The following is a 23,959-nucleotide window of genomic DNA, read 5'->3' as shown; positions in this document are numbered from 1 at the left end:
AAACCAAAAACCACATGTTCTTACTTATAAGTGGGAGCTGAAAAATGGGAACACATGGACACAGGGAGGGGAACAACACATGCTGGGCCTGTTGGTGGATGGGGGTTGGGGGGGAGCGGTGTAAGGGGTGAAGCATTAGAAAAAGTAGCTAATGCATGCTGGACTAAATATCTAAGTGATGGGTTGATGGTGCAGAAAATCACCACAGCACACGTTACCTATGTAACAAACCTGCACATCCTGCCCATGTACCCCAGAACTTAAAAATTAAAAAAAAAATCAAACATTATTTGCCCTTTTCACTGTGTTGAAATGTACACTAATGGTAAAAAGCAATGAAGGGTAAGTCTGTTGGTGGCTTAGCATGAATCATGGCAGTGGTCCCAAACCATATTAGTTGCCATAGAATTCTGCATTTCCATACAGCCACAGTTAAAAACAACCAACAAAAAGTTTTACTTAATGTCCTTTATGCATCAGTAAAAATGGAGTAATTTTATTAAATCTTGATAACTCAGTAGCCCTTTTAATACTCCATGTAATAAAATGGGAAATATATACAGAGCACCTCTGCTGGATTTTCTTAGATGATGAACATCTTGAGGACAAGCTTCTGCATGATTGCTTAAGTCGCAAGCTGAACTAGCCACTTCTTTCACGGATTATAATTTTTACTCAAAAGAATAATGGACAAATGATGGTTATTCAGCCTTGGGTATTTGGCAGACATTTTCTGAAAAATGAACAAAACAAGCCTGCCACTTCGAGGAAAACTAAAAGTATGTGTTGCCAATGATAAAATCCAAACTTGCAAGCTGTCATTGCAGTCCCTTCTCTGAACTAGGGACTTCCAGTTTTTTCCAATATTCCTTCTGTTTTTTCCTCTATCTTCTCTCCTATGGGGACTCTCATTATGTATATGTTGTAAGCTGGTATACCATCAGGCTCCAGAACTCTTTATTTTTCTATACTCTTTTCTCTTTGTTACTAAAATTGGATCATCTCAACTGACCTCTTCAAGTCTGTTGATTCTTATTCCATCTGCCCAAATCTGCTGTAGAGCCCTTTTGTGAATTTTTTATTTCAGTTACTGTAATTTTAAATCTCTAAATTTCTATTTGGTTTGTATGTATAATTTATATGTCTTTATTGAAACACCATGCTCACACTTTTTTTCAGCTCTTTAGACATGGTTTTATTTCTTTGAACATATTTAAAATAGATAATTTAAAGTTTGGTCCAGCAAGTCTAGGAACAGTTTCTATCGATTGCTTTTTCTTCTGTGTACGGGCCATACTTTGTTTCTTCGCATGTCACATAATTTTTATTGAAAACTGGACATTTTAGACAATGTAATGTGGCAACTCTGGAAATGAGATTCTCCCACCTTCCCAGGGCTTATTGTTTGCTTGCTTAGTGACTTTTCTGAACTAATTCTTTGTTGTCTGTGGCCCCTGAAGTTTCTACGGAGTTAGCTTAGTAGTCAGCTAATGAATGGACAGAGATTTCCTTAGGTGCCTGGAACCAATAGGTCTCCCAGTTTATTGAGGGGCTGTGTGTGCATGTTGGGGTATGAAGCATGCTTTCACACTCAGCCAGGCAAATGACAACTCTGCCTTAGCCTTCACTTCCTGCTAGTAGAAAGCCTTAAGGTCAGTTAGAGGTGAGAGCTCAGAATTTTCTCAGGTCTTTCCTAAGCATGTGCACTGGACATGCTTAGGAAGGCTGCTCACAGCCTTACGCATGTGCATGGCCTCCTAGATCTCCAGGAAAATGTCTCAGCTTTTCAATGACGCCTATGGGCATCTCATTCCCAGCTTTCCCTTTTAACCTTTTTGGTTCCCCTATTGTTTAACCCAGTTATTATCTACTGCCTCAAGCAGCCATGGTGTTAAACAATTGCCTTTTTTTTTTTTTTTTAATGAATACAAATGCCCCTAGGGAAAAAGTTATTTTTGCTGAGTGAACTCTAAGTCAGATCACACAAAAACAGTCTTGTGAGTGGGGTCTTCCAGGGAATTACTAGACAGGTCAAATAATGACAACTCTGGGTATGGAGCTTTGAAGGAGCCCCAACTGTGTCCTGCCCCCTCAAGCTGCTGCCAGGCTGTTTTCACTGTGATTGTGGAGTCTTGGTTTTCAAGACTACTGTGGAGCTGGTTATGGGGGAATAGAACTAGGGCAGGTTAAAGCACCAGAAAACTGTTCTGAGATTCAGCCATTTTTCTTGAATAAAGGCTCCCCAGATTGCCTTTAATTTTCAGAGCCCTGAAAAAGTTGATTCAGACAAGTTTTGCCAGTGTTCTTGTTGCATTTACAGCAGTGAGAATTTTCAGGGATACTTCCTCTGACCTTCTTGCTTATATCCTCCATGCTTATACTTTCTACCATACAACTTAGCACAGACTTGATTTACACTGTTCTCCGATAAATTAACATTCATATTATTTCCCTAAGTAGAATTTTGGAAAATTTGTGCCCTTCATCAAAAGCTTAACAGTTTCTAATACTTTAAAATTATTCTGATAAGATCAGTGGTAATATTAATAAACGTGGTTTTAAAAAGTATTATTTAATAAAATGTATTAATATTTGGAAGATCTCATGAGCCAAGTTTTTCTAAATGACCAATGTATGATATTACAAAATCTTGCATGGGTAAAAGATGCATTTAAAATGCAATATAGGGCTGGGCATGGTGGCTCATGCCTGTAATCCAGCACTTTGGGAGGCCAAAGCAGGTGGATCACCTGAGGTCAGGAGTTTGAGGCCAGCCTGGCCAACATGGTGAAATCCCGTCTCTACTAAAAATACCAAAATAAGCCAGGCATGGTGGCACATGCCTGCAGTCCCAGCTACTTGGGAGGCTGAGGCAGGAGAATCACTTGAACCCTGGAGGTGGAGGTTGCAGTGAGCCAAGATGGCGCCACTGCACTCCAGCCTGGGAGACAGGGCAAGACTGTCTCAAAAAAAAAATAAAAGCAACATAGAATGATGGATTTTATGTAACAAGTATGGAAAGTTCACTGATGTGGTTTCAGATTCCACATTGTAACTAATCTTCATGTATATCAAATCAGAATACTTCAATCAGATGAAAAGGTTATTAAAATATTCCTTCTTTTCCCAACACATTTATGTGTCAGGCCAACTTTTCTACATATATTAATCAAAACCATGTATTGTATCACACTGAATGCACAGATACAAAAATCCAACCATCTTCTGTTAAGCTTGATATTAAAGGTATATGAAAACACTTAAAATAAAACTACTCTCATGAAATGTTGCCTTGTCTTGGAAAAATATGTTTTCTATAAAAACATGATTTATGCTAATATGCAATGAATTTATTCTTGTTATTTTAAAATTAACTGTTAAAAATTTTTGTTTTAACTGTAATGTGGTAACTATTGAGAGATATAACCCATATAAACGAAAGTTCTTTGAAGTCCTCAATTATTTTTAGGAGTATTAAAGAGTCTCCATACCAAAATGTTTTCAGACTTTCTGGTTTAGACCATTTCTGGGGGTTCAAACTCAGAAGAAGCTTCATTCATTTAAGGTAACACGGACTTCTTTTTCTTTAATAAGGAAATGATTAATTTAGAAAGAACCCAGAGAATTCAAGCAAGACTTTCACAGCAGGGGAGAAGAATGTTACTGCTTCCCTCCGCCAAAAGAAAAGATATGCAAGGAGGGAATTCAATTAATTGTTCAGGGAATTTCTTCCTGGATGGTTTTGCATTCCAGTCAAATCACTGTGGGGCACGCAGCTCTCTCTGCTAGCCTCCCGCAAAGATTCTACACCCCAACCCTGCTAACACCATTTTAACTATTACCACTGGAGTCCCTTCTCTGACTTCCTTTTTCCCATCCAGTCTGTTCTGTGCACCTTAGCACAGACCTCATCTACAAGGTTCTCTGGAAAATTAATACTATTTCCTTCAGTCAGTTTTTAGCCATTTGGAAGCTGGACATGATGTTCAGGCATCTCCTTCACTCCACTGCAGCTCGTAACATAATGCTGGGCACCACGGTGCCCATCACTCTATGCAAGTCTGCCATTTGGCTGATCAAGATGAAGACTTAGGACAGAAACACTTTATTTGCAGAATGATCTCTCTACACTGTGGCATTTCCTTTCTGGTAATGTTAGTTTTCTAACAGCATCCACAGAGCCAGACAGCCAGGGCGGAAGGCTCTTTCTCATCCCGGCGCTATGGCTTTCCGACTTTGTCACTTTGGGGAAACAACTCCTTTGAGCCTCGGTTTTGCACACAGAGAGGAGGAAGACATTGTTTAATGTAGGAGGCACCCAGCAGATGCTGGCTTCCTTGCCCGATTTTCTTCCCCTCTTCTTTAGGATGCTTCGAGATAATTAGCAAGGACGTGTCAGCCACAAATCATAACTCTTTCAAAGGCATTCATTAGCCAGTGAGAAGTTAATTACACTTAATCCAGTTCCCTTTTCTCTTTATTTACTGTACTTAGGATGGATTATAAATCTCTTATCAACTAAAACACATGTTTCATAAAATTATGTATCACAAAATTATGACAATCTCCCATCTGTTTATTTAGTCGTTAAGAATTTAAATAGAGTATATTTAACCCAATGATTTTCTCTACGTTTTTCTAAAATTCTTTTTGTTTTCTCTCCTTGATTCTTGAGAATCATCTCTGCTCCCCACCTCTCCTGATTTCTTACTGCTTTACTGCCCCTTGTGCCTCTCAGCCTTCTTTTCTTCCTTTCTCTCTCTTCTATACAAATCATGGTACCTTCAGGGGAGGTAGTTTCTCTGCAGAGGACTCGTGGACTGGATAGGTCAGGATATCAAAATTACTTGGGATTTCCCAGTAGTCCATACTGCCTACCCTGCCACAGCCCCTCTGCCTTTTTTTTTTTTCCGAGACAAAGTCTTGCTCTGTCACCTAGGCTGGAGTAGCTGGGACTACTGGTGTGTATCACCATGCCCGGCTAATTTTTAAATTTTTTGTAGAGATGGAGTCTTGCCATGTTGCCCAGGTGGGTCTTGAACTCATGGGTTCAACTGATCCTCCCACCTCAGCCTCCTGAATTGCTGGGATTACAGGTGTGAGCCACGGTACTCAGCTCGTAGTGCTTTTTTATGCTGTCAGCTCTTAACAGAGGCCAAATATCCAAGAATTAATTGAAAAGGTTCATGAAGAAGACAGTGTTATAAAAAATCAAAAATTAAATTCTAAGCCGCACCCCCCTCACACCCCTTGGCCAAGGGGATCCCTAAGAAACCTAAAAATCTAGTTCAGGCCATGACAGGAAGGGTGTTGGATGGGCCTCATTATACCCTCCTCTCTTTGGAGTTTAGGCATAACTGACCACCACTGACATTAACGTAGAGATCATAAGACTCACAGCAGACTCGGTAGCAGGAAGATACCCAACTCCAACCTGATTCTGGTATAGCGTCCCATAACAAAGAGCAGGTCCTAAAGAAAATCAAAGTATTTGACTCTAAAAATATATTTATTTGACATATTTTTAAATGGCCCTGCAAAGCCATACTCTGGTGGGAGGAAATCTGCATTCTGTAGTGAATCTCCTTCCCTTTCCAGGTCTTTTCCTGATTCAGGAGAGAATCTGACACCTTCTAAGGTCCAGAGAGGACATTTACCATTTATTCTCTCTGAAGCCTGCTACTTAGGGGCTGCCTCTACACACAAGAACCTTGGCTTCCACAATTCACTTATCTTAACAATTTCTTTCTGCTGGCTTCAACTCTTTAGGAACAAAGCTTAACTCTTTTGACCAATTGCCAATCAGAAAATCTTGGAATCCACCTATGACCTGTAACCTTGCCTTCACCACTTCAAAATGTCCCACCTTTCTGGGCTGAATCAACGTGCACCTTACATGTATTGATTTATGTCTTTGCCTGTAACTTCTGTCTCCCTAAAATGTATAAAACCACACTGTAAAAGCTGACTACCTCGGGCACTTATTCTCAGGACCCCTTAAGGATGTGCCCCAGCCATGGTCACTCATGTTTGGCTCAAAATAAACCTCTTTAAATATTTCACAGTTTTTTGTTTTCCCCAACAATGTGGATGATGTGAAACTGCAGCAATAGGCATTTTTCTTCATCTGAGAAGAGTCTGCTTGAACTGCGGAGCCCTAAGCCTAATTGACAGTGATGAGGATGAGGATGTCTCCAAGGGTAGGCCGAGGACAATTTGCATCAGAATGGCTTTGAAATCTTTAAAAGCAGATTCTCAAGCCCTTGACCTAGTGATTCTGATTCAAGAATTTTAAAGAGTTCTCTGATGATTCTTCTGCATGATTCTTGAGCACCAGAGGTAACTTGGTCTTGGCACTGCCACCTTCTTGGAGAATCTGTCTGGGGTAACATTTCTTCTTTGCAAAGTCCCTTAACATTGATCTTCTCATTTAAACCTCAGAATAACTTAGTGAAATACACAGGAGCGCAGGTATTGTTTTCTCCAGAAAGTTGCCTTAAATTTTATTCTACGTGTGCTGTTGGCCAAGGCAAAGCCCAATATCAGCCATGGGTCAAGCTTGGCCAATCTCAGCCACTCCTGAATGGCTTCTACCCAGGAGCCAGGTTGCCAACTCAACAAGACATTATTGAAATTGGGATTAGATGTCTTTGACTTCTGAAAATGAGACATATGTGTGAGCTGGGACTACCACTTGAGGGTTTATGAGGACATATAGGATTGTAGAGGCAAGGGTCCCTTCAGTGGGGAAGAGAAAAGATGATCATGTTATATCTGTCTGTGTCTCACACTGACCCTTCCTAGGTTAGATATTTGTATTTCACACAAAGAACAGTCAATAAAGATCTAAGCATTACCTCTCAGACCAAGCCAGACCCACAGCCCCTGCCTTCTAAAAATGATTGTTGACTTCTGGGTTGGCTGATGCATACAATGAGGTCAGCAATATTACAATTACAATGAGGTCACATGAGATTAATAAGGGTGAAACATACAAAACACAGGTAACAAGTTTTTATTGGGATTGCAGTGTCTGGGGAAGGGTTCTAGTGGGAAAGGACCCAGTAAAGCATGTCAGGCTGCAGGCTCCTTGTGGCTCTGATCCACAATGGGAGGAGCCACAGGAGTACCATCCATCCTGAACTGAGAAAGCAGTCCGATCCAGGATTCTATTCCTCCCCTGCTGGGCCAAAGCTGAAATCTGGCTTGATCTATATAGGTCAGAATGGCATGTAGACATGAGTTTCCAGCCAGTGGAGCTCACAGGCTGTGGTTTAGACTTTTAATCACATTAAATTAAAAAGGAAACAGCACTGCCCTTCACATACATAGTCCTATCATGGTATCATCTTTATGGCCTCTGGCAAAAATGACACCCTCTTAGCAGGGTCTTCCAAAGATTTGAGGGTTCTCTGTGCTGTTCCACCACATGAAGAATTGATATTTTACTTATTCATGTACAATGTCTCACTCTAGAAAAATAATGCTTTATCAAATTTCCATAATATAAAAATGATGTAAAAGGCAAGAAGAAGAAACTAGAATATAAATATTTTCCCCATTCATCTAAGTAATTCTCAGCATTTTCTTTTTTTTTTTAAATAAAGGAATAAAAGAATGACTGCTCCATAGGCAGAGCAGCCCTGAGGGCTGCTGGTTGCTCATTTTTATGGTTATTTCTTGATGATATCCTAAATAAGGGGTGGATTATTCATGAGTTTTCCAAGAAAGGGGTGGACAATTCTTGGAACTGAGGGTTTCTCCCCATCTTAGACCATATAAGGTAATTTCCTGACATTGCCATGGCATTTGTAAACTGTCATGGTGCAATCCTCAGCATTTTCCATTTGAGGCAGTTTTGAGGAAGGTTTCAAGGGAGGATGCTGAGTGCCTAGGATTCTCAGCACTAGGGGCACTGGAGCCCAGAGGTCAGTTGCCTTTGGCCACAAACTCTTTTCCAGGGAGATCACAGATCTTCTTAAACATGCACTAAAACTATGGTCATTTTCTCTGTGTGCCATGGTTTGAAAATGTTGGCATGCATGTCCAAATGTAGCAAACTTATCTGTATATTCTCTTCATCCTAGCTGTACCAAAAATGATGCTGCTGTCTATCAAATCTCGGCTAAAAACTCTTTTGGAATCATCTGTTGTTCTGCTTCCGTTGAGGTTGAGTGCTCATCAGAGAACCCACAACTGTCTCCTAACCTGGAAGATGACAGGGACACAGGTTGGAAACATGAAACAGGGACGTGTGAAGAAGAAAGTGCAAATCAGATTGATGAGAAGGAACATCTTTATAAGGAAGAAGAAAGCATCTCCCCAGGCACTCCCAGGTCCAACCATTCACTCTCCCTCCAGTCACTGGGCAATCTTGACATTAGTGTGTCCAGTTCTGAAAATCCCTTGGGTGTTAAAGGAACAAGGCACCCTGGAGAGGCTTATGATCCAAGTAACACAGAAGAAATTGCAGATTCGTTGCTTTTTCTTAATTCAAGTCATGTTTACGAAAAACAAGATGAACTTTGCCACAAGACAGTGCATTCCACAGCATCCAAGTTCACGGGTGGTGGCCTGAACAATGATGGCCCTCATGATGAAGGCTTACACTCCAGTCAGCAAAATCCCAAAGTACAGAAATACATTAGCCTCAGTCTCCCGCTGTCTGAGGCAACTGCACACATTTACCCAGGTGACAATGCCGTGGCCAAGAAACAACTCAGCCCACAGGTTTCCAGTGAAGACTCTGACAGTGACTATGAACTTTGCCCAGAGATAACCCTAACCTACACCGAGGAGTTTTCAGATGATGACCTGGAGTATCTGGAATGTTCCGATGTTATGACGGATTACTCTAATGCAGTTTGGCAAAGGAACCTGCTGGGGACTGAGCATGTTTTTTTATTAGAAAGCGATGACGAAGAGATGGAATTCAGTGAGCATTGCCTGGGTGGGTGTGAGCATTTCCTCAGTGGAATGGGTTGTGGACCTCAGGTGTCAGGTGACGCTGGGCCTATGGTTGCCACTGCTGGCTTCTGTGGTCATCACTCACAACCCCAAGAAGTTGGGGTGAGGAGTGGCAGAGCCTGCAAGCACGGTCCCTCATCCCCACACACAGGGATGACTCTCACTTTGGGACCTCACCAGGATGGGATGTCTTCAGTGACAGAACAGAGGAGATGTAAACTCCCCACTGCTCCGGAGGCTGCTGAAAATGATTATCCAGGAATTCAAGGAGAAACCAGAGACAGCCACCAAGCAAGAGAGGAATTTGCCAGTGACAATCTGCTCAACATGGATGAATCCGTAAGAGAGACAGAGATGAAGCCCTTGTCTGGTGAGTCGGAAAACTCAGGGATGAGCCAGTGTTGGGAGACGGCAGCTGAGAAGAGAGTTGGGGGAAAGGACTTATGGAGCGAGAGGGGTTCACAGCAACCTGCCAGGGTGAGGCAGCTGGGAATGAAGGGAAATCCCAAGAAGCCGAATGCCAACCTGAGAGAAAATACAACAGAAGGTACCCTTCATCTCTGCTATGCCGAAGAATCTGCTAGGCACCCGCTAACCCAGAGTGATAAAAGAGAGACTTCTCACAGCACAGCAGCAGCGACTGGTCGGAATTCCCATGCTGATGCAGGAGAATGTGCTATTTCAACCCAGGCAGAGCAAGAAGCAAAAACCCTTCAAACTTCAACAGACTCACTCTCCAAAGAAGGTAACACCAATTGCAAGGGAGAAGGCATGCAAGTTAATTCTCTATTTGAAACAAGCCAGGTTCCAGACTGGAGTGATCATCCTCAGGTAAGACTTTTCTTTTGAATAAATTACCAGATAAAAAGAACGTGTGTGTGTGCGTGTGCGTGTGTGTGTGTGTGTGTGTCTTTTCCTTTACTTCACATTCACAATTGCTATACCATAATGTAAATCAAAATCAGTTTCCCAACACCATCAGGGTACTTGTGCATGACAGCTGCTGCTGCTCGGAAGGAAATCTGGTATTGAAAAAAGGCCCAGATAAACCCTAAGCCATCCTAATTATAGCAAAAGACTGATAGAAGTTAAGAGGCACTAATGGGATTCTGGACAGCTGGAAAAAGAAATCTGATATTTTGTCTGCTGCATGTGTTTTACCAGGCAATACCACTATTCAGAAAGTTTCTCAAGCGAATGTTTTGAGTGTAGCCTTTAAAGGAAGAAGGGGGAAAAAAATTTCTTTTAGTCATTTGCAAGGGAGTGCTTTGAAAATGATAGGTTTTGGCTTTAATCAGAATTTGTGGTATGAATGAAAGACTTCAGTGTGTCTGAAAGACTTGTAGAATTCACTTTTTTTGTGATGCTAGGGAAAGCAGGCAGAGTAACTTTTGCCACACTGGTGGGATGTTTTTGAGTGGATGTTTGTCTTATTTTAAAACAGAGTATAAATGAGGCTAAGAAAAAAAAAGCTGCCAAGAAATAAATGTGTTTTCCTTCATTACCGATTTGGGAGTGTAAAGAGATGGAATTAAATTTATGGGAATAATCAATGCACAAAAGATGTTGTGCTTGATACATAACTTATGTTTTTATTGATATTTTCCATTTTAAAGGGTCCCCACTGAGCTTTGGACTTATGCTGTAGTATGGGCAAGATTGGAGTTTTGTAAATAAATACCTAAGAAAAGTGATTTGTCTATTATTTTTACTATACTCTGTATTCCCCTTTCTCCCAATTTTGTACTAGAAAACTAGTATTATTTTTATAGAAGACTAGATACACTCCAAAGATAAAATATTCCGAATGCAAAGTGACTTAACTCTGTGAAAATATTAAAAATTGACACATGAATTTCTAAAGACCCAGTCATAAAAAAGCCAATCTAAAAATCTCCAGATTTTAGGTAACTGTTGACTGAGCAAATTGTTCTGTTCTGCTAGCCAAACTAGCCAAGTAAAAGCCACATTTATATTTTACCTTTCACAGGAGAACCAGATTCTCCTATCCAGTTACTTAACACACGTCTCTTAGCAGCTTACACACCAATGACCACAGTTTTATGCCTAAGATAAGCTTAAGGAGGTGCTTCGACCATATTTTAGTACAAAATAAAGTGACAATGTTAATTTTTTCATGTTGAAAAACGTGGCATTTCCTTTTCTAATTATAAAATGCTCTTCCTTGCTCAGCTAAGTGCTTTTTTTACAGTCATTTATCCACTCAAAGTGTTTCCTTGGACAAATTATTATTAAAGGTGGGGGAAGGTGATAAAGTAACTCAAAAGGAGGAAGCGGAAGGGAAGGGGGCTATTGATTGACGATATCAGTTTTAGACCCACCATTGTGGAAGGCAATTTCTGTCTCTTCCATCTGCCCCAAATTTCAAAGAGCTGGAGGGAGGAGCCCCCTTTGTCATCCTCAGCTTGTGACCTAAACCGAATTCTGAGATTGAGAGCCCTGGCTCACTTGTTTACTAGCGAGACAGTCGAGTAAAATGGGCTATTTCTGGGGAGCCAGGTCATCTATCTTATGCACCCTATGGAAGGTCTTATGGAACTCTTTGGCTTACACACTCACACATATATTCATCACTACACATCCACTCTACCAGGTATCAGCTGAAGGTCCAACCGGTGCTCGGTGGTGTGACTAAGGCAATTATCTCAGAACCATGAACACTGTTGTTCAGAAAGCAAACTGAAGGGCTTGCATTTTCTGCAAGCGGTGAGACCATTTCTCACTTTGCAGTGGTCAGTAGCAGAGCTGACCTCTCACTCAAGGGACAACCAGAAATGTGAATGGAAGCTGTACATTTAAGAGCAGTTCTGCGGAGCCTGGAGTTAGAAAAAGGATCTTTATATCTGTGGTGTTTGTTTTCCTTTGACTAAAGCAGGAAAATTTTGCCACAGGGACTGGCATATTTGAGATTCTTTTATCCATGCAAAAAGTTTCTATTTAGTTGTAGGAGATACCTGTATTTTCTACACACGTATCCAATGTAGCCAAATTTACAGCAAGTGGCTAACTATCATCGCAGATGTGACACAGAAGCACTGGGGGTCCTTGGGAACTAAATTCAATTTTTTAAAATAATACTGTTCACAAAAAGATACGTGAATCTCTCCATAACAAATTCAAAAGACATTCTAAATATTTATTCTCAGACATTTGAGGTTTGTGTGGACATCAAAATTTGAAATGGTTAAAAATGCTGCGATGGGAGCCATAGTAATAAATTTGCCCGCTCTTTTTCATCTTTCTTGAGACAGAGTCTTGCTGTTGTTGCCTGGACTGGAGTGCAATAGCACGATCTCAGCTCACTGCAACCTCCGCCTCTCGGGTTCAAGTGATTCTCCTGCCTCAGCATCCTGAGTAGCTGAGATAACAGGCACCCACCACCACGCCTGGCTAATTTTCATATTTTTAGTAGAGACAGGGTTTCACCATGTTGGCCAGGCTGGTCTCGAACTCCTGACCTCAGGTGATCCACCCACCTCGGCCTCCCAAAGTGTTGGGATTACAGGCGTGATCTACCACGCTTGGCCAAATTTGCCCAATCTTGAGTCTTGCCTGATTCACTTACCTTTAGGTGCCTTTTTGCAGAAACAGTGACCAGCAGTTTACCTCCTAGTATTTTCTCTTCATCTGCATACTGTTTTTAGCATGCTGAGAAAAACTCCATCTCTCTAATGTTCTAAGAACAAGGCCATATTGTAGACTATCTCCTGCCTAAACATGCATCTCCAGGTGTATTCACTTCCTGTCTCCCTTTCTCTCTTTTAGAATGCAAGGCCATCTTGCTGTTATTTGTCTTGAAATAGTACCCAGCCAGGCTAATATTGGAAAGCCCCCAGTGTCTCTATATTTATGGAAGATTATAAAGTTAATCCCAGTTTGGGAGTGGAAAACAGAGAGGGTACCCCAGGCTAACTTGAATCATCTTCAAGGGTCACACTGCCAACTCTTCACCTTGGTTTTGAGCTCACTTTCCTCGTCCAAGTCAGAGGCAAAGGCCTGACAGTCTGCCCATCTTAAGTTTCTCGGCAGCCACACTGGGGTAAGATCATCCTCACTCTGAAGTCAGAAGTGCTGTGTCTGTGCTCCTGCACAGTTGCCCAGCTTCACCCCAGAGGGAGTTGCATTTCTGTTTGGGGTCATGGGATCACAAGCGTACAGTAAGGAAACGTGTTCTTGGGCTCTGGTAATGAAGAATCTTCCTGATCAGGAATCAGCACTAAGCACAGAATTGAGCTCTGTGATGGAAGGTAATTTGTTCAGTGTATTCTGTTCGCTGATATAACCCAAGTCCCTAGAGTAATGCCTGCCATGTAATAGGCAATCAATCATTGACTGGATAAGTAGTTATACAATATTAGAGTAAATGCCAAGTATAGTTAGGTGTGATTTTTCTTTTTTTTTTTTTTTTTTGAGACGGACTTTCACTCTTGTCGCCCAGGCTGGGGTGCAATAGGGCGATCTCAGCCCACCACTACCTCTGCCTCCCGGATTCAAGTGATTCTCTTGCCTCAGCCTCCTGATTAGCTGGGATTACAGACATGGGCCACCATGCCTGGCTAATTTTGTATTCTTAGTGGACATGGGGTTTCTGCATGTTGCTCAGGCTTGTCTCGAACTCCCAACCTCAAGTGATCCACCCACCTTGGCCTCCCAAAGTGCTAGGATTACAGGCGTGAGCCACCACATCCAGCCAGTTAGGTGTGATTCTAATGATCACTCGTCTCCACCACTTTATGGCCTTTATTTTCCTGAGCACATTCTTTGGTTGGCTTCACATAAAAGATGCTGAGGCCAACTCTCTGCTAATAGGATGTGCTTCCTATTAGTTACTCTTTTGGCCGGGGAATGGGCTGTTTCAAACCAGCAGTCCCCAAACATTTTGGCATCAGGGACTGGTTTTGTGGAAGACAATTTTTCCACAGCCAGAATGCAGCGGGGATGGTTTCAGGATGAAACTGTTCCACCTCAGATCATCAGGCATTAGATTCTCATAAAGAACACACAGCCTAGATCCCTTGTATGCACCATTCACAATAGGGTTCATGCTCTGCTGCTCACCTCCTGCTGTGTGGCCCAGATTCTAACAGGCCACAGAGCAGTACTGGTCCATGGCCCGGGGTTTGGGGACCCCCGTTCTAAACCATCCAAATCTTTTTTTTTTTTTGAGATGGAGTCTCACTCTGTTGCCCAGCCTGGAGTGCAGTGGCACGATCTCGGCTCACTGCAAGCCCCACCTCCCAGGTTCAAGCGTTTCTTCTGCCTCAGCCTCCTAAGTAGCTGGGATTGCAGGTGCGCGCCACCATGCCTGGCTGATTTTTGTATTTTTTTTTAGTAGGGACAAGGTTTCACCAAGTTGGTCAGGCTGGTCTCGAACTCCTGACCTTGTGATCTGCCCGCCTCAGCCTCCCAAAGTGCTGGGATTATAAGCGTGAGCTGCTGTGCCCAGCACCATCCAAATCTTGCACTTGGGTTCCCTTGTGAATGCTGGTGATTTACAACTTTGTTTTATTAGTGCTTCATTATCTCTGAAAAATTGCTAATTAGATCCGGGAAGATCTTACCATATTCACCTAGCACTCAGGACTTTCTGCCTTTTGCCTCTATCTCTGAAAGGCAAAGCAAGACTATAAGCTCGTTTCCTCACCTGGAAAACAGCAGTGGATGGTCCATCTTTCCGTCTGGAATCCCTTTGCCCACCTTGTTTCTAGCTCAGCCTACCTGCTGCTTCAAGACTGAGATCCTGTAAGGTGCTTCGAGTTGCTTTTCTCATCCCTAACTACAATTTCTCCTTTCAGAGCAACCCATGACATTCTCATCCTCATTCTTTGTAATCCTGACTTTCTTGGGACAAAAGTTTTATGGAAGACAAAAATGGCAACACACCTCTAGATAAAAGTGTTGGCAGAGTTCCAATTAAAATACTGCATTCCTGGCTAGGTGCAGGGGCTCATGCCTGTAATCCCAGAACTGTGGGAGGCCAAGGCAATCGGACTGCTTGAGCCCAGGAGTTCAAGACCAGCTGGGGCAACATAGCAAGACCCTGTCTCTGAAAAAAAAAAAATCTGATAAATAAATAAATAAATAAATAAATAAATATATATATATAAAAAAAAATACTGCATTTTCCCTAATGCTCAATTTAAGATTAAACATAAAGCAACAGAATACACTAAGTATTTCTAAGAGAATTCATTAGCAGATCTATACCATTTACGAATGGTTTTATTACATGTTTTTTAATTGAAATGTTTACTGAGATAATTGTACATTCACATGCAGTTGTAAGAAATAATACAGAGAGATGGCAGTACACTTTGCCCAGGTTCCCTCAATGGTGACATTTTACAAAACAATGGTATAATGTCATAACCAGGATATTGACATTGATACAATCTACTGATGTAATTTGGAGTTCCCCAGTTGTACTTGTGTGTATTAAGATCTATAGACATTTATCACTTACGTAGGTTCCTGCATCCACTACCAGAGTCGACATATGGAACAATTCCATTACCACAAAGATCCCTTGTGTTACCCTTAATAACTGTACACACCTGCTTCCTGCCCTCCCCGTTCGGTAGCCCCCGGCAACCGCTACTTTGTCCTCCAATTCTAAAATTTTGCCATTTCAAACATGTTACATAAATGGAATCATACAGTATATAAGTTTTTGAGATTTTTTTTATTCAGCAGAATTCCCCGAGATTCATTCAACTTGTGTGTATCAAAAGTTCATGCCTTCTTATTGCTGAGTAGTATTCCATGCAGTTCGCTTAGTCTTTCACCGGTTGAAGAACATTTGGGCTGATTCTAGTTTTTTGCTCTTATGGCTAAAACATTTATGTACAGACTTTTGTGTGAACATAAGTCTTCATTTCTATGGGACCAATGTCCAGGACGGTCATTGCTTGGTCATATGGGGCTTGCATATTTAGTTTGTAATGAAACTGTCTAACTGTTTTCCAGAGACGCTGTACCTTTTTTACATTCCCATCAGCAATGTACGAGGGCCAAGTTTCTCCACATCCTCACCAGCATTTGGTGTTGTCATTATTTTTTATTCTGGACTTTCTGATGTGTGTGTGGTGATATCCCATTGTTGCTTTTAATTTGCATTTTCCTAATGATTAACAATTTTGAACATTTTAAAATGTATTTATTTAAAATGTATATTTTCTTTGGTGAAATGTCTGTTAAATCCATTTCCTAACTGGATTGTTATTTTATGGTTGAATTTTGAGACTTCTCTATGCATTCTAGAGAATAGTCCTTCGTTGGTTTACACACTTTTTTTTTTTTTTTTGAGATAGAGTCTACCTCTGTCACCCAGACTGGAGTGCAGTGGCACGATCTTGGCTCATTGCAACCTACGCCTCCCGGGTTCAAGCGATTCTCCTTCCTCAGCCTCTGGAGTAACTGGGATTACAGACGCCTGCCACCACGCCTGGCTAATTTTTGTATTTTCAGTAGAGATGGGGTTTCACTGTGTTGGCCAGGCTGGTCTCAAACTCCTGACCTTGTGATCTGCCCACCTTGGCCTCCCAAATATTTCCAAATATTTTCTCCTAGTCTGTAGTTTGTCTTTTTATCTTCTTTACACGGGCTGTCACAAAGCAAAAGCTTTTCATGTTGATGAGGTCTAATGGTCAATTTTTCCTTTTATGGATTTTGCTTTTGGTGTCAAGTCTAAAACTCTGTGCCTTTCCCTAGATCCTGAAGATGTTCTTTCTGCCACGGTCTTTCTCTAGGTTCTATCGCTTTATGTTTTAGATTTGAAGCCAATCATCCATTTTGAGTTGATTTTTGTAGAAAGCATGAGGTTTAGGTTAAGGTTTTTTCTTTTTTCTTTTGGATGTTCAATTTTTTTAGCACCATTTATTGATAAGACTTTGTACCTATGTTCAAAAAGAGAACTTAGCATAGTGCCAGGCACCCAGTAAGTTCTCAAGGTTTGCCACGTGTGGTGGCTCATGCCTATAGTCCCAGCATTTTGGGAGGCTGAGGTGGGTGAATCACTTGAGCCAGGAGTTCAAGACCAGCCTGGCCAATATGGTGAAACCCCATGTCTACTAAAAATACAAAAATTAGCCGGGCATGTTGGCACTTGCCTGTAATCCCAGCTACTCGGGAGGCTGAGGCAGGAGAATTGCTTGAACCTGGGAGGTAGAGGTTGCAATGAGCTGATATTGCACCACTGCACTCCAGCTTAGGCCACAGAGCGAGACTCTATCTCAAAAAAAGAAAAATGTCAGGGTCTCATCTCCTCTTTGAGGTCAGAGGAAAGCTTCTGGTCACTTTCTTGCCAGGGATTTTACCAGTGGCCAGGACATCAGCCTCACAGTCAAGAGCTGGGAGTATAGCCAGGAAAGAGGTGCGCCTATGAGCCTGTGGGACTGAACAGATGATCAAAGCCAGCTGAACTAAAGGTTGAAGAAACCAAGGGTGTTTTGGTTTCTAAGAGGCATTTAGTTAATCAATAGGACTATTATGTGCCATTTGGAAAGAATGAGCAAGTCTAGATGTGCCATCTTTCCTGGATTTGCTCACAATATGAGGATTGACTGATTTAAACAGAAAGCTGGGGGTGAGAGAGAGACCTAGAGACAGAGGCCTTGATGTGCAAGTCCAGTAGTTCCTACTAAATGATGTATGTATTCACACCTTGAAAGTTCATGCCTTCAAAGGTGGCAAACTGCCACCATAGCTCACTAATTCCCAGTTGTGTTTTAAGTAACAGGAGAAAATGTACTTCTATGCTAAGCAGATTTGAGCTGATGTGGTATGAAACTTCATGTTAATCTAAGTTCAGGCTAGTTGCTAGGCAGGCGGTACAGAGTAAGCAGCAGCCTGAAAATCTGCACGGCCATCCAGTAACAGGCAGGGTACATCGCAGGGCTCTAGTAAATGTTTTTAGGGTATAGAAAAATACGAGCAGCTGATCTAAACCATCTTGTAATACGGTGCTCCATTCTACAAACAACCTGAGATCTTGAGTTCATTTGCATACTCAATTGTGTTCTCCTAAAATAACAACTATTAAAACAATGACTCCAGATCTCAGCTGATGATGGGAAGGGCAGACGTTTTTTTTTGTTGTTTGTTTTTGTTTTTTTTCCCCGATGGAGTGTTGCTCTGTCACCCAGGCTGGAGTGCAATGGCGCGATCTCGGCTCACTGCAACCTCCGCCTCCTAGGTTCAATCGATTCTCCTCCCTCAGCCTCCCGAGTAGCTGGGATTACAGGCACCCGCCACCACACCCAGCTAATTTTTTGTAATTTTAGTAGAGACAAGGTTTCACCATGTTAGCCAAGATGGTCTTGATCTCATCTCCTGACTTTGTGATCTGCCCAACTCGGCCTCCCAAAGTGCTGGGATTACAGGTGTGAGCCACTGTGCCCGGCTGGAAGGGCGGAGGTTTCTAATCACTTATCTCTTAGAGTGTGGCCAGTACACCTCTTGTCGGTACCATTCCTTAGCTGACCCAGGAAGGAAAACAAACATTTGTTTTCTTTTTAATCACAAAGCCTGCTGTGCCACTTCTGCCAAATACCATTAACTATCCGCCTGCCGTTTAATGTCCTGGCTCACTACAGTTATTATCCTGTGTCAGGGCTAAGTAATAAATGAAGAGTCATTAGTACCTGCAGTTTTGTGACTCTTGGTGTGGTCCACGGACCAGCTGGTTAGAAATGCAGGCTTGGAAGCCCTGTTCCAGTCCTTCTGCATTCTCAACCAGACTCCTAGGAGATTCATACACACACTGAAGTTGCAGTAGCCACAGTCTACAGAGCATAGGATCCTTCTCACATGAGAAAAGACCCCAAAGCTGAGCCCTTAACCCCTAGCTATGTGTGGAATCACCTGGGAGCTTTAGAACATCAGCTGCCTGGGTCTGGCCCTCTCTCAGACATTCTGGCGTGATTTGGTCTGCAGTGTGGGCCTTGGAAGCTCTAAAAGCTCCCAGGTTATTCTCTATACTTCCAAGGTTGAGAGCCTTAGCTGAGCTACACAATCATATGGAAACTGTTTTTTTCCCCCAAGACAGGGCCTCTGTCACCCAGGTTGAAGTGCAGTGGCCCGCGTACTGCTTACTACAGCCTGGACCTCAGGTGATTCTCCCACCTCAGGCTCACGAGTAGCTGAGACTACAGGCACGTGCCACTGCACCTGGCTAATTTTTCTATTTCTAGTAAAGATGGGGTTTTGCCATGTTGCCCAGGAGGGTCTCGAACTCCTGGGCCCAAGTGATTCTCTTGCCTTTGCCTACCAAAGTGCTGGGATTACAGGTGTGAGCCACTGTGCCTGGCCTGTAACTGCAAAATAGAGTTGTCCCTTGGTATCTGTGGGGGATTGGTTCCAGGATCCCCCTCAGATAGCAAAATCTGAGGATGCTCAAGTCCCTGATATAAAATGGTATAGTATTTGCAAATAAGTTACATCCTCCCGTTCACTTCAAATCATCTCTAATTACATATAACACCTAATACAATGTAAATGCTACATGAGTAGTTGTTATACTCTATCATTGAGAATAACAATTTTAAAAGTCCGTACATGTTCAGTAAAGATGCAATTTTTCCCCAAATCTCTTGGGTCCATGATTGGTTGAATCCACAAATGTAAAACCCATGGATACAGAGGGCTGACTGTATACAGATGCTCAAGCCCCATCCTGGAGGTCCTTATTTCAACAGATCTAGGTTAGAGCCCAGGTGCGTGTGCTCTTATATGGAAGCTCCGGCTGACCCTGGGCGACCGAGGCACAGCCATGGTTGAGAGTCCTGGAGCCCACACGGAGCTAACTCCTGGGGGTTCCAAGTTCCGCCTCCACAGAGTAGGGCTGCAGAGAGCTAAAGGCTATACAGCTTGTGATGTACTTTCTTGGGGATTCTGGAGTCCTTGCCCCTGGTTTCCCACAATCTTAGCCAAGGAACACAGCATCAGGTTATTCAATATCGCTTTTCAAACAGAGGCAATGGATATTCTTCACATAAGGCGTTCCTGCCCTAGTGCCATATATGCATCCCAGAAACACCTCACATTCTGAAAAATCACACACTTAAAGTATAAGGGCTTTGGGGAAAATTAGTATCCCCAAGAGGTCACTTAGGAAACAGACCATTTTGAAACCAGAGACTAACAAAATTAAAAATGTGCCTGGAAGCTCACTTGGACTACCCAGGGAGATGGCCCAGGCTGGCTGGAGGCCACCATGGCAGATATTAAAAACACACAGTAGAGCGGAGATGCTGGAGGTCTTTCAGATGGAGCCAGCTTGAGGGTTCTGAGACCTCAAAGACAGAAGTGGATCTCTGAGACAGCAAAGATGCTGTTAAGGTGAGCCTGGGGGTGCCGCTCAATCTGACCGTAGGCACACAGGCCTGGAGTGTGCTTCTTAGGAGAGAGGACCGCTGAGGGCAGGCTGCATTTGAAGTCTGTTAAAATACAATAGGGCCCCTGCTGCCAATGCAAAAGCTGAGTTAAAGGCTTGTTTTCCTGCTCGAATTTCTGTAATTTATTCCAGCTATTCTGGTTCCCTTTGCTAAAGAAAAACTGCATATGAACCAATGCAGCATGTTGGTTATACTGACATCATTCCCCTGTAGACTGATCTCACAGAGCTAACTCATTACAGAAACATGTCACGGCAAACAGCCTGCACTAAGGATTTGGATGCCTCGTGTTCAGGTGGTTCTGCTCTGCCTGGAGTCCCCAGGGCAGTGTCTTAAAGCGAGGGCCTAGATGATGCGCATTGGAATCACCTGATGAGGTGGGTCTTTTAAAAAAAAAAACAACACAGGTCCCTAAGTTTTACCCCAGACTTGCTGAACCTGCATTTTTATTAATTTTGAGGCAGAGTCTTGCCCTGTCACCCAGGCTGTAGTGCAGTGGCACAATCTCGGCTCACTGCAACCTCCACCTCCCAGGTTCAAGCGATTCTCTTGCCTCAGCCTTCCAAGCAGCTGGGACTGCTGGGGCCCGCCATCACGCCCAGCTATTTTTTTTTTTTTTTTTTTTGGAGTAGAGACAGGGTTTCGTCATGTTGGTCAGGCTGGTCTCGAACTCTTGACCTCAGGTGATCTGCCTGCTTCGGCCTCCCAAAGTGCTGGGATTATAGGTATGAGCCACCGTGGCTGGCCTGAACCTGCATTTTTAATATGCTGTCTGAGGATTCTCTTGGGCATTAGTTTGAAAACCATGGGCTCAGTTAGATGGATCTAGAGTGAATGCTACAATTTTTAGAAGCATTTCTGTCAAGACTCACAGCAGTTTGGAAACAACAAGTTTAGACTCCTGAAGTGTAACCTCCTTTCCCCTAAGAGGAAAAACAAAAACTGATGATTGGAATTTTCTTCTGCTTTCTAGTTGGCTTGCTATAAACGCAGCTTGTTCTTCACCTGTCTGGGGAACTGAAATAAATACAGATCCTGATTTATTGTAACTAATCCAAAACAGGTGTGCATTTTACAGCTGTGTTTTATTTTGAGGAGTAGTTCAGTGGCAGGAATTTGGGTGGCAACAGGGGAGGCTGGTGAGAGGAGGGTCACTTGGCAATAAGGTGGGTTTTAGTCTCTGTAACAAATCTACTGCCTGCTGTTGGAGCTGAATACCAGACACATGGCCTCTGTTGGTCTTTGTTGGTCTTCTTTGGCTATGATAGAAGATGAACTTGCATCTCTGAAAGGAGATGGAAAAAGCATTGAACTAACCAATCATATATCAAGACAAATGATAAAGCTGTGGTCATAAGATAGTGTGGGAGTGGCCGTAAATAAGTAGATAAACCAAATTGAGGAAAGAGTACAGAATCCAATACTGGAATTTGGTTTATGGATAGAAATAGTCTTTCAACTTGTAGGGAAGAGACAAGTGCTTCAATGCTGACACAATTAGCCACCATATGGAAAAGATGCCACTACCTTACGATGGATCCCAAATAAACTCTGAGGTTATTTGATCTCCGAGTTAAAATTTAAAAAAACTATGAAGTACTGAAAAAAATTTTCAAAATGATTTTCTTGATCTTGAGAGATATAAGATCTTCTTGGGACAAGAAGAATAGGCCTGGTACAGTGGCTCACGCCTGTAATACCAGCACTTTGGGAGGCCGAGGCGGGTGGATCATGAGGTCAGGAGTTTGAGACCAGCCTGGCCAATATGGTGAAACCCCATCTCTACTAAAAATACAAAAATTAGCTGGGCGTGGTGGTGCACGTCTGTAGTCCCAGCTACTCAGGAGGCTGAGGCAGAAGAATTGCTTGAATCCGTGAGGCAGAGGTTGCATCACTGCATTCCAGCCTGGGTGACAGAGCGAGACTCCATCTCAAAAAAGAAAGAAAGAAAAAAAAGAACAGAAAAAAAGAGAAATATCAATAATTCTGATTACATCAAATTAAAATTTTTCTATAGAACAAAAATACCACAAAGAAAATTAAAGTGATACACTTTGTATATAGGACATTGTAATAGACAAAGATTAATTTCCAGGGTGCATAAAAATCAAATAGATAAAACACCCGTAACAATTATTTTTAAAAGGTAAATATATACAAAGTTTATGGAAGAGATAAATGGTCAACAAATATGCAAGAAGATGCTCAACCTTATGAGTAATTAGGAAAATACAAATTTTAAAGCTATAACATCTTTCATGAGATAAAAAAATTAAAAGTACAATATCAAGCTGATATTATGAGGAAATGGTTACATTGCCAGTAAGAGTAATTTGGCAAAATCTCGTAAAACATCTCTTAAAATCTCTTAAAACAGAAAAGGACATTAGCCATGATGCAGCAGTTTCACTTCTCAATATCGACTGAGAGAAGCTTGCATGAAGACCCAAGGAAGCATGTGACGTGTGTGTTGTAGAATTGTTTCTAAGGAAACGTTTCTAAGAAAATGTTCATGGGTAACTGGCTAAATAAAATGTGGCCTGCTCAAATGATGGACGCTTCAAAACAACATAGAATTAGAAAGGTACATTGAAGAATAATACATACGATAATGATACAATTTATGCCCTCCAACCATTCCATGGTAGCATATGTGGTTTGTACATACATAAACACATAAAATTATTTTTTAGGTCTGGAAGAACACATTCAAATGATAGGATTGACTCTGGAGAGGGAAGCAAGGAACCTGACATTTGGAGAGGTGGTTAATGATGTTTTTAAATGTTTAAGGAAATTATGTTTACTGATATTATTGAAAACTATTTTTTAATTTTTCTTTTTTAAAAGGAAGACATAAACCAGGAGCTAGAAATCCTTGATTTTAGTTCTAGTTCTGCCATTAACCAACTGTAGATCCTTGGGTAATTTCCTTTCCTCTCTTTGGGCCTCTTTGCTCAGTGTAAACTGAAGGGGTCAAACATGGAGATCTGTAAATGTCCAAGGCCCTGAGGTCCTGTGAATCCCTAATTTTACATCAGCTGCCAAAATAAATATCAAAAAAAGTGGAAGACACTGTGGCTTTCAAGGTGAGGAATGTCTTTCTAAGCATAAAAGGAAAAAAAGAAAGAAATCTGATGATGTAAGAATTTTGCACAAAAACCCCCACCATAAACTGATATTAAAAACAAATAAAAACTTAGAAAAGCACTTGTGATGTACAAAGAAAGTGATATAAGATGAATAGCTCAATAAAAAATGAACAGGGCCGGGCGTGGTGGGTCATGCCTGTAATCCCAGCACTTTGAGAGGCCAAGGTGAGCGAATCACCTGAGGTGGGGAGTTCGAGACCAACCTGACCAACATGGAGAAACCCCGTCTCTACTAAAAATACAAAATTAGCTGGGTGTGGTGGTGCATGTCTGTAATCCCAGCTATGTGGGAGGCTGAGGCAGGAGAATCGCTTGAACCAGGGAGGCAGAGGTTGCAGTGAGCTGAGATCGCACCATTACACTCCACCAGCCTGGGTGACAGGAGTGAAACTCTGTCTCAAAAAAAAAAAAAAAAAAAAAAAAAGG

The 23,959-nt window shown here is 42.1% G+C and overlaps 1 protein-coding gene across 1 annotated transcript in view; it reads left to right on the top strand.

Annotated features, from left to right (window-relative positions):
* Positions 1–23,959, top strand: part of ALPK2 (alpha kinase 2) — a 133,771-nt gene that overhangs the window by 24,005 nt on the left and 85,807 nt on the right. Inside the window, exon 3 of the mRNA XM_025365192.1 lies at positions 8,088–9,798. Within this exon, the coding sequence (XP_025220977.1) occupies positions 8,088–9,798 (1,711 nt within the window). The remainder of the gene's footprint in view (positions 1–8,087; positions 9,799–23,959) is intronic.

This window comes from Theropithecus gelada, chromosome 18, assembly GCF_003255815.1.
Source record: "Theropithecus gelada isolate Dixy chromosome 18, Tgel_1.0, whole genome shotgun sequence".
Taxonomy (NCBI): domain Eukaryota; kingdom Metazoa; phylum Chordata; class Mammalia; order Primates; family Cercopithecidae; genus Theropithecus; species Theropithecus gelada.
Note: the sequence above shows the minus strand (reverse complement) of the source record. Positions and strands in the feature narration are given on the sequence as shown.